Consider the following 13,805-nt stretch of genomic DNA (forward strand, 5'->3'; position numbering starts at 1 on the left):
CTATTCATGATTTTTCAGTATCACTGTGAACCAGTTCTAATCCAGGGAATATCAATCGGTTAAAAAGCTATAATGGAAAAGATTTTCTCGTATTCATTCGAATCAGGTGGATAGGAACCGGTTCTCATCCATACGAAAAAACTATGTCCAGCATCGTATTATATCCAGCTTTCTACAAATATAAAAATGTACAATCATAAGATTAAAACCAGTTTTTTTAGCTCGTGCCTTTAATTGTACATTCTATATCCGCAGAAAGCCGTTTATAATACCATGAAAGAAATAACTATTAAAATTTAGAATATTCTCATTCTTGTTATTTTATTTAGTTAATTAAATTTTTTTAGTTACCTAATATGACCGACTAAGATTGCATCATGGCACAATTTTTAAATAATTTAATTAATGGAAATTAAAGCTTATATCAAATATTTTAATCCATAAAATAAAACTTATGAAATAAAAACTAATTCATTTTGATTTTATAATTTTTAAAACCTTTTATTATACAAACCTAAAGCAAACAAAAAAGGATATAATCCTATAATTTTTCAATTTCTTGTTAGCGGAAAACTGCTTTTAATACGACGCGATAAATATTGAATAATTTTATCTTTAAAAAAAACTTAAGGTATGTTAATGCTATCAAAAAAAACATGAAAAAATCTGCGAAATGGAAGTGCAAAAAACGTTTTTTTTTAAGAATGTTGTGTAGTTTTGATATTTGGTAAACTATTTCAACAATTTGATATATGATAGAGGTGTTTCTATATTGAAGCAAAATGAAATTAACAACTCTCAAGAAAAACAATAGTTATTTATTGCATCGTATTGTAGACAGCTTTTTACAGATAAAAATTTTCAAAATTATAAAAATATTTTAATAAAAGAGGATAACGCCAAAAATGTGAAAGATTTTTTTATCTAATAAATTTTAGCCGTTTTAGATTTGTCACTGTTAAAAATTGTGAAATGATATAAATTGCAAGGCGTAACTTTGATATTTGATCCAATTTACCAATTTATATAAAGTGAAAGTTCATCAAAATATTGTCAGGGGAGATTCATACTTAATAGTTATTTATCGCATCGTATTATAAACAGCTTTCCGCGGATATCAAAATGAAAACTTTTAAGATTTAAACCAGTTTTGTTACCGATGGCCCTGGCTAACAAAACGGTTTTGAAGCCAAACTGAAAAGCAAGTTACTAGCCAAAACAATATTAATTTACCATAAAAGCATGTTGTATTAAAATAATTAATGAGTCTGATACCTTTTAAATCTTGGATTACTTTTAAAAATGCAAAACGTCTCATAAATATGAAAATTACACTGCAATACTAAATTTTTGTGAATGTAATACTATAAAAATTTAAATTTAATATCAATGTTTAGTTTAATTCGCAATGTTTGATACTAAAATAATCTAACATTATCCCAGACATAGGGAAGCAGCTTTTAGTGCCTAAAAAAATGTCTTCATACAATACAAATGACCAATGATAGGCAAGAATACAATTGGCCATTTGTATTGTATGACGTCATTTTTAAAGGCACTATAAGGTTCAAGGGAATATGGAATTTATCTTACTTTTGAGCACATTTAATTATTTGTTTCTGTTTTATAGATAAATTTGCTTGGTAACTTTTTGAAATTGATGTAAAAAGAGGGGGGGGGTACAGGGACGTCCAATGGGGTGGTGTAAATGTAGAATTATTCCCCCCCACCCCCCAAAAAAAAGATTTAATTTCACCCTCCCCCCCCCGCCAAATAAAAAAAGCTTGGACGTCCTTGCTTACATGATTACCCCCCCAAAAAAATTTGGGTTTGCCGTAGGCATCCCCAAAATTTTTTATATAGCTTAAATTCTCCAACCCCCGAAAAAATACAAAACCTTGGACATCTTTGGAGGGGGGATACTTATATATATTGATATTAAACAGGAAATTGTGAAATAAAAGTACAAATATTTGATCAAAGTTTTGCATTGCGGAAATAGTTTTAAGTGGGCAACACTTACATTATGTATAAGGTATATATGCTAAATAGATTGAAATAAAGTACACCCGATAAATTATGTTTAATTTAAAATTTATTCTAACCTTTAAGAAAGTTTTAGCTTATATTTTTCATCCATAAATATTTCGATGGTTCATTAATTATTTTTTTTTAATTCTATAAGAATTTAAGCTCACCACCCTTAAATCTAAAGAAAAATATTGCTTTATATTTAAAACTTAAATTAACCATTTCACCTTGTAAAAATTAACTGATTTACTGATGAAGTTTACTTTTCGTTATTAGGTTAAATGTTTTTCAAATGTAAAATTATTAAAATGGTCTTACCTATCATATATAGAAGTGCTCACTCCAGTAAAATTGAAGGTAAACTGGTTGGTTGTAGCCTAAAAATAAATATTATAACTTTTAAAATTTATAATCTTACTTAAGTAATGACTATTGATCATTTAAATAGTCAATTTTCAGTGAAGATTCCTTTGACATATGCGCATCTAGTCTATACATTGTTTTTTTTTTGTCTGTCTGTTGTATATTACCCTAATGATTTTCACTACCTAAAAGTTTCATGTAACCCCTCCCCCCCCCCCCCCTCCTAGTAAATCGATGTGCACGCCACTGCTTATTTACCTACTTAAATGTTGGCTTTAATTGGTAGAATTCCTTTTAATTGGAAAAGCGTATATCTATTTCGTATATTTATTTTAGTGTTTATCTATTTCTGTTTTATTCAACTATCTGTCTATCTCCCTGGTTAAATGTAGGTTCAGGGATGGGAGTCATCTTATTAGTATTGTGTTTATCTATCTATTTCTAATTTATTCAACTATCTGTCTATCTCCCTGTTTAAATGTAGGTTCAGGGGTGGGGTTCATCTTATTAGTATAGTGTTTATCTATCAATTTCTGATTTATTCAACTATCTGTCTATCTACCTGTTTAAATGTACATAGGTACAGGGGTGGGAGTCATCTTATTAGTATAGTGTTTATCTATCTATTTCTGATTTATTCAACTATCTGTCTATCTACCTGTTTAAATGTAGGTTCAGGGGTGGGAGTCATCTTATTAGTATAGTGTTTATCTATCTATCTCTCTTTAATTTAACTATCTGTCTATCTACCTGTTAAATGTAGGTACAGGGGTGGGGGTCATCTTATTAGTATAGTGTTTATCTATCTATTTCTCTTTAATTTAACTATCTGTCTATCTACCTGTTTAAATGTACATAGGTACAGGGGTGGGAGTCATCTTATTAGTATAGTGTTTATCTATCTATTTCTCTTTAATTTAACTATCTGTCTATCTACCTGTTTAAATGTACATAGGTACAGGGGTGGGAGTCATCTTATTAGTATAGTGTTTATCTATCTATTTCTCTTTAATTTAACTATCTGTCTATCTACCTGTTTAAATGTACATAGGTACAGGGGTGGGAGTCATCTTATTAGTATAGTGTTTATCTATCTATTTCTCTTTAATTTAACTATCTGTCTATCTACCTGTTTAAATGTACATAGGTACAGGGGTGGGAGTCATCTTATTAGTATAGTGTTTATCTATCTATTTCTGATTTATTCAACTATCTGTCTATCTACCTGTTTAAATGTAGGTTCAGGGGTGGTGGTCATCTTATTAGTATAGTGTTTATCTATCTATTTCTGAATTATTCAACTATCTGTCTATCTACCTGTTTAAATGTAGGTTCAGGGGTGGTGGTCATCTTATTAGTATAGTGTTTATCTATCTATTTCTGATTTATTCAACTATCTGTCTATCTACCTGTTTAAATGTTGGTTCAGGAGTGGTGGTCATCTTATTAGTATAGTGTTTATCTATCTATTTCTCTTTAATTTAACTATCTGTCTATCTACCTGTTTAAATGTACATAGGTACAGGGGTGGGAGTCATCTTATTAGTATAGTGTTTATCTATCTATTTCTCTTTAATTTAACTATCTGTCTATCTACCTGTTTAAATGTACATAGGTACAGGGGTGGGAGTCATCTTATTAGTATAGTGTTTATCTATCTATTTCTCTTTAATTTAACTATCTGTCTATCTACCTGTTTAAATGTACATAGGTTCTGGGGTGGGTGTCATCTTATTAGTATAGTGTTTATCTATCTATTTCTCTTTAATTTAACTATCTGTCTATCTACCTGTTTAAATGTACATAGGTTCAGGGGTGGTGGTCATCTTATTTGTATAGTGTTTATCTATCTATTTCTGATTTATTCAACTATATGTCTATCTACCTGTTTAAATATAGGTCAGGGGTGGGAGTCATCTTATTAGTATAGTGTTTATCTATCTATTTCTGATTTATTCAACTATCTGTCTATCTACCTGTTTAAATGTACATAGGTACAGGGGTGGGAGTCATCTTATTAGTATAGTGTTTATCTATCTATTTCTGATTTATTCAACTATCTGTCTATCTACCTGTTTAAATGTAGGTTCAGGGGTGGGAGTCATCTTATTAGTATAGTGTTTATCTATCTATTTCTCTTTAATTTAACTATCTGTCTATCTACCTGTTTAAATGTACATAGGTACAGGGGTGGGAGTCATCTTATTAGTATAGTGTTTATCTATCTATTTCTCTTTAATTTAACTATCTGTCTATCTACCTGTTTAAATGTACATAGGTACAGGGGTGGGTGTCATCTTATTAGTATAGTGTTTATCTATCTATTTCTCTTTAATTTAACTATCTGTCTATCTACCTGTTTAAATGTACATAGGTACAGGGGTGGGAGTCATCTTATTAGTATAGTGTTTATCTATCTATTTCTGATTTATTCAACTATCTGTCTATCTACCTGTTTAAATGTACATAGGTACAGGGGTGGGAGTCATCTTATTAGTATAGTGTTTATCTATCTATTTCTGATTTATTCAACTATATGTCTATCTACCTGTTTAAATGTACATAGGTACAGGGGTGGGAGTCATCTTATTAGTATAGTGTTTATCTATCTATTTCTCTTTAATTTAACTATCTGTCTATCTACCTGTTTAAATGTAGGTTCAGGGGTGGGAGTCATCTTATTAGTATAGTGTTTATCTATCTATTTCTCTTTAATTTAACTATCTGTCTATCTACCTGTTTAAATGTACATAGGTACAGGGGTGGGAGTCATCTTATTAGTATAGTGTTTATCTATCTATTTCTCTTTAATTTAACTATCTGTCTATCTACCTGTTTAAATGTACATAGGTACAGGGGTGGGAGTCATCTTATTAGTATAGTGTTTATCTATCTATTTCTCTTTAATTTAACTATCTGTCTATCTACCTGTTTAAATGTTGGTTCAGGAGTGGGAGTCATCTTATTAGTATAGTGTTTATCTATCTATTTCTCTTTAATTTAACTATCTGTCTATCTACCTGTTTAAATGTACATAGGTACAGGGGTGGGAGTCATCTTATTAGTATAGTGTTTATCTATCTATTTCTCTTTAATTTAACTATCTGTCTATCTACCTGTTTAAATGTACATAGGTACAGGGGTGGGTGTCATCTTATTAGTATAGTGTTTATCTATCTATTGCTCTTTAATTTAACTATCTGTCTATCTACCTGTTTAAATGTACATAGGTACAGGGGTGGGAGTCATCTTATTAGTATAGTGTTTATCTATCTATTTCTCTTTAATTTAACTATCTGTCTATCTACCTGTTTAAATGTACATAGGTACAGGGGTGGGAGTCATCTTATTAGTATAGTGTTTATCTATCTATTTCTCTTTAATTTAACTATCTGTCTATCTACCTGTTTAAATGTACATAGGTACAGGGGTGGGAGTCATCTTATTAGTATAGTGTTTATCTATCTATTTCTCTTTAATTTAACTATCTGTCTATCTACCTGTTTAAATGTACATAGGTACAGGGGTGGGAGTCATCTTATTAGTATAGTGTTTATCTATCTATTTCTCTTTAATTTAACTATCTGTCTATCTACCTGTTTAAATGTACATAGGTACAGGGGTGGGAGTCATCTTATTAGTATAGTGTTTATCTATCTATTTCTCTTTAATTTAACTATCTGTCTATCTACCTGTTTAAATGTACATAGGTTCTGGGGTGGGTGTCATCTTATTAGTATAGTGTTTATCTATCTATTTCTGATTTATTCAACTATCTGTCTATCTAACTGTTTAAATGTACTTAGGTACAGGGGTGGGAGTCATCTTATTAGTATAGTGTTTATCTATCTATTTCTGATTTATTCAACTATCTGTCTATCTACCTGTTTAAATGTAGGTTCAGGGGTGGGAGTCATCTTATTAGTATAGTGTTTATCTATCTATTTCTCTTTAATTTAACTATCTGTCTATCTACCTGTTTAAATGTACATAGGTACAGGGGTGGGAGTCATCTTATTAGTATAGTGTTTATCTATCTATTTCTCTTTAATTTAACTATCTGTCTATCTACCTGTTTAAATGTACATAGGTACAGGGGTGGGTGTCATCTTATTAGTATAGTGTTTATCTATCTATTTCTCTTTAATTTAACTATCTGTCTATCTACCTGTTTAAATGTACATAGGTACAGGGGTGGGAGTCATCTTATTAGTATAGTGTTTATCTATCTATTTCTGATTTATTCAACTATCTGTCTATCTACCTGTTTAAATGTACATAGGTACAGGGGTGGGAGTCATCTTATTAGTATAGTGTTTATCTATCTATTTCTCTTTAATTTAACTATCTGTCTATCTACCTGTTTAAATGTACATAGGTACAGGGGTGGGAGTCATCTTATTAGTATAGTGTTTATCTATCTATTTCTCTTTAATTTAACTATCTGTCTATCTACCTGTTTAAATGTACATAGGTACAGGGGTGGGAGTCATCTTATTAGTATAGTGTTTATCTATCTATTTCTCTTTAATTTAACTATCTGTCTATCTACCTGTTTAAATGTACATAGGTACAGGGGTGGGAGTCATCTTATTAGTATAGTGTTTATCTATCTATTTCTCTTTAATTCAACTATCTGTCTATCTACCTGTTTAAATGTACATAGGTACAGGGGTGGGAGTCATCTTATTAGTATAGTGTTTATCTATCTATTTCTCTTTAATTTAACTATCTGTCTATCTACCTGTTTAAATGTACATAGGTACAGGGGTGGGAGTCATCTTATTAGTATAGTGTTTATCTATCTATTTCTCTTTAATTTAACTATCTGTCTATCTACCTGTTTAAATGTACATAGGTACAGGGGTGGGAGTCATCTTATTAGTATAGTGTTTATCTATCTATTTCTCTTTAATTTAACTATCTGTCTATCTACCTGTTTAAATGTAGATACAGGAGTGGGAGTCATCTTATTAGTATAGTGTTTATCTATCTATTTCTGATTTATTCAACTATCTGTCTATCTACCTGTTTAAATGTAGGTTCAGGGGTGGGAGTCATCTTCCTACGAATATCAGGAACAGAAATCTTCTAATTATTTCAACAAAATATTTTATACAGTAAATATTTTGAACAAACTCGATTTTTACAAATACTTTTAAGAAGGTTTATTTATAAAAATGTACAATATGAAGATATTCTTAAGACTAAACATCAATTCAATTGTGAGAGGTATCATTTTAGTGGTCATTTTCTTTGTACATACAAAATTTCATGTCTTCCATCCATTATCATATGTTTATAATTTGGAGCATTTTGATATAAACAAAGTATTTAATACTATACTTTAATAGTTATTTATCATATTTTCGTAATATTGTGAATGCTAGAAAGGATATTAAAACTATTTCAACAATTTTGGTCATGTGATCAAAATTTGAATTTTCCTTCTACTATTGCCCCCTCTGGGGGCGAAGTAGGTGGAAATTTAAATTTTTGTCACTTGGCCTTAATATTGGTGAAATAATTTTGAATGACCTTTCTTGTATAAGCAATATTAATAAAATATGATACTTGGTTTTGTCTCATTCTCTATCTTTTTCTTAAATTCAAAAAAGTCTATCAAAAAATTTACATCATCTAAGGGTGAACAATAAATATCTCTGTCTATTTTTCTCTAAATTTCTTCCCCCTCCCCCCTCCCTCACTTTTCTGTCTATTTCCTTCTCTCTCTCCTCCTCTTTTGTACGTTCATTTATACAATAGAGATAACCTAGAGTCAGCACAAGGGAATTTTGTTTACATTATGTATCAGCTATAAATTGTTGAATATCTTAAGTTAAAGCTTTCCTTGGGTGAAATATTTGAAGAAAATATTTCTTCCATCGTATAATGTGAAGCGTATGACACAACATATAATAAGTTAGTTATAAATAATTTAATTTCTTATAATAAAGTTATCTTTCTAAAAATTATATCATTGCAAAATTTAGTTGCAAATAATGTTGCCTATAGGGCTGTATTTCATATACAACAAAAAGTGAACAAAGGTTTCTTTTTAAGAAAAAAATGGGGTCAGATTGACCATCTATGTCTAATGTTTATACCCACATCAAATATTAAATTATAACAATGTACAGTAGAGTGGATCAATTTTGGACATTGAATTTGTAATCAACATCTACAGTTTAAACGTCATGTAAGAAACCTAAATATAAAAAATTGATTTTGTCCTTGAGGGGAAATGGGGGGAAGGTGTTTCCATGCATTAAAAATTTTAGAAGTTTATTCTGGAGGTGCAACTTTTTTTCTTTCAAAGTATTGCTTTATGCATCTTTTTGAATTTGTCTTGTTGATTAATATATGAATATCAAATTGGTTTTAAAAAATATTCATCCAAGCATGAAAAATCTTAAATTAAATGTAAAATCTCTTGGTTTTTAAATTTATTTATGGATTTTTCTTGCTAGGATCAATAGTTTTAAAAACAGATTTTTTATTCTTATTCTACTCTTCAAGACAAGATTGGGAAGGTGCATAAAGCTATACTTTGAAAGAAAAATAATTGCCCCCCCCCCAAAAAAAAAAAAAAAAATTCTCCCCACAAGTGTCTTTCAAAAAGTTTACATTCATCAGCGAGCCTCCCCATTATTCAAAATATTTCTTTTCATTTTTTGGTCTCTTATATGATGTTCAGACAGAAAGTGTATGTAGCACATTTAAAATTAGAAAATCATTGAAAATCAAGCCACTCTAATGTACAGCATTTATTTCTTCAATTCCACAGTACAAAATTATTCCTGTATTTAAATTTAACATATCATATAGGAAAAAATATTCTTGTATTTAAAATTCAAAATCATGTTGGAATTTTTTTTCCAATTTTTAAATTTTTTTATAATGTACAGCAAATTATTTCCTTTTTATCTCATGTTTTGAAATTTATAAGATAGTTAGAATAAATTACAGAAATAATGAAAGATTTAAAGAAGAGAGCGTCAGGGGGGGGGTCGAGGGGGGTGTCCCCCCTCAGGAGAGGGGGGGTTGAGGGGGGTCTCCCCCCTCAGAAAAAGCTTGGGCTTAAATCTTCAACAAATAAAGAAAACAAAATTATTTTAAAAATTTATTTTTTATGTTAAATATTATTATTTTTGTGACACTTGATTTTGAATGACAAAAAATGTTGAAATAAATATTACCCACTGTATGAAATGTTAAATTAGAAATCAATAATGATGTTGGAAAATTTATTCTCATTTTATACTCTGAAAAAAGGAATTGACAAAAATAATAATTTTTATTCCAAACTTTTAAAACAGCATGCCTATTTCTTATTGGTTGACACTTGAATTAAAATAAATAATAAATATTATTTCAAGACCAGAAATAAATTTGAAATAAATAATTTTCTTTCCCCTTTTTTTTTTATTCCAAAATACCAAGAATTAATTTTGAAATAAAATAATTTTCTTTCCAATATTTTTATTCCCTTTTCTTATTGCACGTCATTTTGTGTCCAATGAGAGACTAGTGTTTAAATATTTTAAAGCTTATTACAGCATTTATTTTGAATATGATAATCGCAACATTCTCACATTAAATGTGATAATAATATTTGTAATCTAAATTTCTCGATCAGTGAAAAACAAACTTTTATAATAAGAGCAATCATATCGGGAAATAGTATACAATATTAGTCTGTAGAGTTGTGTAATAAGTATGAAAGATGGAAATTGTTATAATTTAATATAAACAAAGCATTTGATACTTTACTTGTATAATATTAGTAATCTCAAACTGTAAAGATACACAAAATCTATCAAGATACTATTATAAGAGCATTTATATAAGGAAATAGTACATAGCAAATATTGGTCTGTAGAACAAAAGAATCTTTAACATTCGAACTTGTTAGGCTTTTTTATCCCCTCAAAATTAAAAGTTTTTAAAATTAATTTTGTTGTTGATTAATTTCCTGTTTAGGTTGAACAATTTTTGGCGAAGGTTCCGGCTCTGGAGTCTTTGACACCCATGGTAGGTCCTAAAAAGGGAATAGTAAAGTGAATGATTTGAGACCTAACACACATCTCATTATATTCAAAGTTTATAAACACGATTTCTCATTGGTTGTACAAACTTTTCGACAATTAATCTTATTGTTCTAGAAGGTTAATTTTGTTCATTTAAATTTGTGAAGTAGTAATACAATCTACCCTCCATTGTCTTATCCCTTTAGATTCGTGGCTTATATGCCATAAGAATGATTCGATAATAAAACTATTTAATAATCCTATATTCAAAATAATTCTTTATATGAAATTCTAAGTCAAAATATTTTATGTAAGAAATAAAGATTAAGTTGTAACTTTGTTTCTTCGGGTTAAAGTTTAAAAATATAAATGAATTTAAGGATGCATTGCGTCTCTTAGCAAATCAAATCTTTGTTTACTTATTTCTTCCTCTTTTGTCTTTCTCTTGCCTTTAATCAATATACCTTTACTTGGATGTAGCACCAGATTTTCATGTACTCTAATAAGTAATGTTCGCAGCTGGCTGAAATAACGATACCCCATCCCCTTCCCTCCTTCTGTATGAGTTAACTGACCAATAAATGAGGTCCATATAAGCAAGCTAAATTGACGACAAATTCTTCCCTGTCGATATATCCTATATCCACTAAGCTTTTTTTCTTTCTCTCTATTTCTCTCACTTAAACACTTGTTTTAGCTTTTATGGCTATGCTCCTTTGCATGTTTGAATCCTTGCACAGATGCATAAAAGTTTATCTAGATTGGAAATTACATTGTAAATGTCATTATAAATTTAGAGTTGAGGTAGAAATTTTACTATTTTCTTTCATATGAACCTAGAAAATTGATATATAATACATGAATATTGTGACAGGAGAATTTTAGGTTGCTAAAAATAACCCTAAGATATTGGATAATAAGTTTCTCCATGGTCATAAGAAGAGGGGATTATTTCTCAGCCAGCTGGCTGGTAGAAACATTTTACAGGGTATGCGAGAATCTCACACAATATCCACGTGTTTATCATCTATCACCACGAATAAGGTATATTGAATTTACAGGCGAAATAACTCGAAAGTATAGTTTGGGGTTGATATTTAAATTCAAAGTCTTTGATAACCTATAAAAACCACTAACAGAGGAATATCTAAACCAAAATGTTTATAACTTTACAATTTGTTCCAATAACAATCATTTTCACTGGTGAAAAAATTGGACGTAAAATAGTCTTATATTACAAAAAAGTTATTATTACATTGTTTAAAATAAATTATCTATACTAAATAGTAGATTGATTTCAATCGCTTTACAAGGAATATTCCAATTTTGAAAACAACAGTTTTTGGCTATTTTTTGGGGGGAGATATACTGTTATCTAGTGGCGAAGCCATCAAGATAAATAACTAATTAAAATGATTCTCCATATGTCAAAAAAAAAAATATGATACCTCAATTTTGAATTCTTGTGCTTCAAATGAGGGGCTGGCATCTGAGCTTCTGTTAGGTGACACATCTGTTGAATTTCCAGCAGCACTCATACATTGATTCCAATACCTGAAAACATTCAATAGTGTTTTTTTCTCTATTGAAATGCCTCCCTCTCCATTTCCTTATCATTTCTGACATAGATTGAATACAATTTATTTTCTATGACTAATCCCACTCTTATTTTAAATTAATTTCAAAATCAAGAGGAGATAGGGTAAGGCTTAGTAATAATCTGGGACTTATGTAAAGCTTACTAGTACTTGAGAACTCAATTAATTTTGAAATAGGTTTTTATATTCTTTTTTTCTTAGAAACTGTAATCTTAAAATTAAAATCATAGTATACCTACCTTAAAGCAATGGGGTTGCTGGCTTTTTCTACATGTTCAATCTTTGGTTTAGGGATATCCAGGTGGTTTTTGTTGACTGTCGCTATCTTTTGGGGCTTCTTCTGGTGACCAAAAGTCTCAAGAGTTGCCTGGAAAAAATAAGGTAAATATTGAACATTTCAAAATTTTCTTAAATACCGGTGCGGTGGTTTATTTTGCATTTGACAAAATTAATTCTATAAAACTCAAAACTTTAAAAACCCAGTAGCGGTTGTGACCCGAGCATTAAGGGCAGGCAGTAAAATAATCTAAAATATACCTAGGCTTGAATCTAAAGATAAAATATACAAATCCCATATGTGAAGATTACCTAAAAATTAACTTTCTCGTATTCATTCGAATCCGGTGGATATGGATTGTATGTTAGGAAAAAATTACATTATTAAACAACTGCCACATGCGCTTTTCCTTAAAGTGCCGAGCGACAACAGAACCCCCTTCCCTATTTTTAAAAGCGAAGCTTTTCTATAATTAGGGTCGGTCCGTCCGTACGTCCGTAACGGATAGCTCTTTTCGTTAATTTAGGTATGTTAGAATTGTCCTATCGACTTCAAGTTTTGCATGGTGATTCCTTTAATAGTTAGGTACGATTTAGAAAGCGTAGCAACTCTATAATCATCACCAAAATGTCCGTACGTCCATTTTTAACATGTTGATTTTTTACTTTTTAACAACAAATTTTTATGTGATCTAATCATCCAATTGATCTGATTTTTGGTATATTGATTCCTGGGACAACAAAGTATAATATAATAAGCAAAGCAACTCTATAATCAAGTCCTAAAAATGGAAGTATGTCCATAAACATTATCTTGAATCAAGATGTTTTTCAACAAATTTACTTACAATTTTGCTTTGACTCTTTATTTATTATTATGATTATTCAATTCTGACACTATACAAGTGTTAATGTCCATTTGTCCTACCGTTTCGGTGCTTCGCTTTTATGGATGTTGTCATCCTTGTTAAAATAAATTGAATAGGAAGAGGTGGGTATTTTTTTACTCCCAGGAACCATAACCCTGAAGTGCTACAATTTGCTGAATATAACCTAACCAATCTTAGGTAACAAACTAAAAAACGAAAAGCTACCCCCCCCCCCCTGCCTCATTTTTTGTTTATTTCAAATTAAGGGATGAGGTTTTCTATGCACAACTAGACAAATTGCAAACCGTCGTGCATCACATTGTATAATCTTTGTTCAAGGCAAAAAGTTAAAAGGTACTTATGCTTGCACTGAGCTTAAAATAATAACTATTGTTTTCTACCTTTATCTAGCTAAACAAATAAACATTTAAACTTGAAGTTCAGTGAATACTTTTACTTGTAGTTTAGGTCAAAACCTTAAAAATGTTTGGGTTAAAAAGTTAAATCTCCTCTCTATATACGTCATTATACACCGCGGAGTAAAGAATAGATAATTTTTTTTAAAAACATTAGTTATTTGTAACCCGTATTATAGACAGCTTTCTGCGGATATTAGATTGAAAAATTATAAAACCTAG

The 13,805-nt window shown here is 29.9% G+C and overlaps 1 protein-coding gene across 4 annotated transcripts in view; it reads right to left on the minus strand.

The window, feature by feature from the left end:
• The window catches only part of LOC145328897 (uncharacterized), a 62,832-nt gene that overhangs the window by 45,560 nt on the left and 3,467 nt on the right, over window positions 1-13,805 (minus strand). For all 4 annotated transcript variants that reach the window (XR_013882718.1, XR_013882717.1, XM_080172835.1 and 1 more), the window contains exons 2-6: window positions 12,262-12,389; window positions 11,873-11,978; window positions 10,370-10,435; window positions 7,423-7,485; window positions 2,350-2,408 (exon numbers count right to left, since the gene is read on the minus strand). Coding sequence is in view for 2 of the 4 variants with exons in the window: in XM_080172835.1 (XP_080028961.1) it covers window positions 2,350-2,408; window positions 7,423-7,485; window positions 10,370-10,435; window positions 11,873-11,978; window positions 12,262-12,389 (422 nt within the window). In the remaining 2 variants the exon portion in view is untranslated. The remainder of the gene's footprint in view (window positions 1-2,349; window positions 2,409-7,422; window positions 7,486-10,369; window positions 10,436-11,872; window positions 11,979-12,261; window positions 12,390-13,805) is intronic.

The sequence above is a fragment of the Acartia tonsa genome, chromosome 9 (assembly GCF_053477335.1).
Source record: "Acartia tonsa isolate MP-2025a chromosome 9, ASM5347733v1, whole genome shotgun sequence".
Taxonomy (NCBI): Eukaryota; Metazoa; Arthropoda; class Copepoda; order Calanoida; family Acartiidae; genus Acartia; species Acartia tonsa.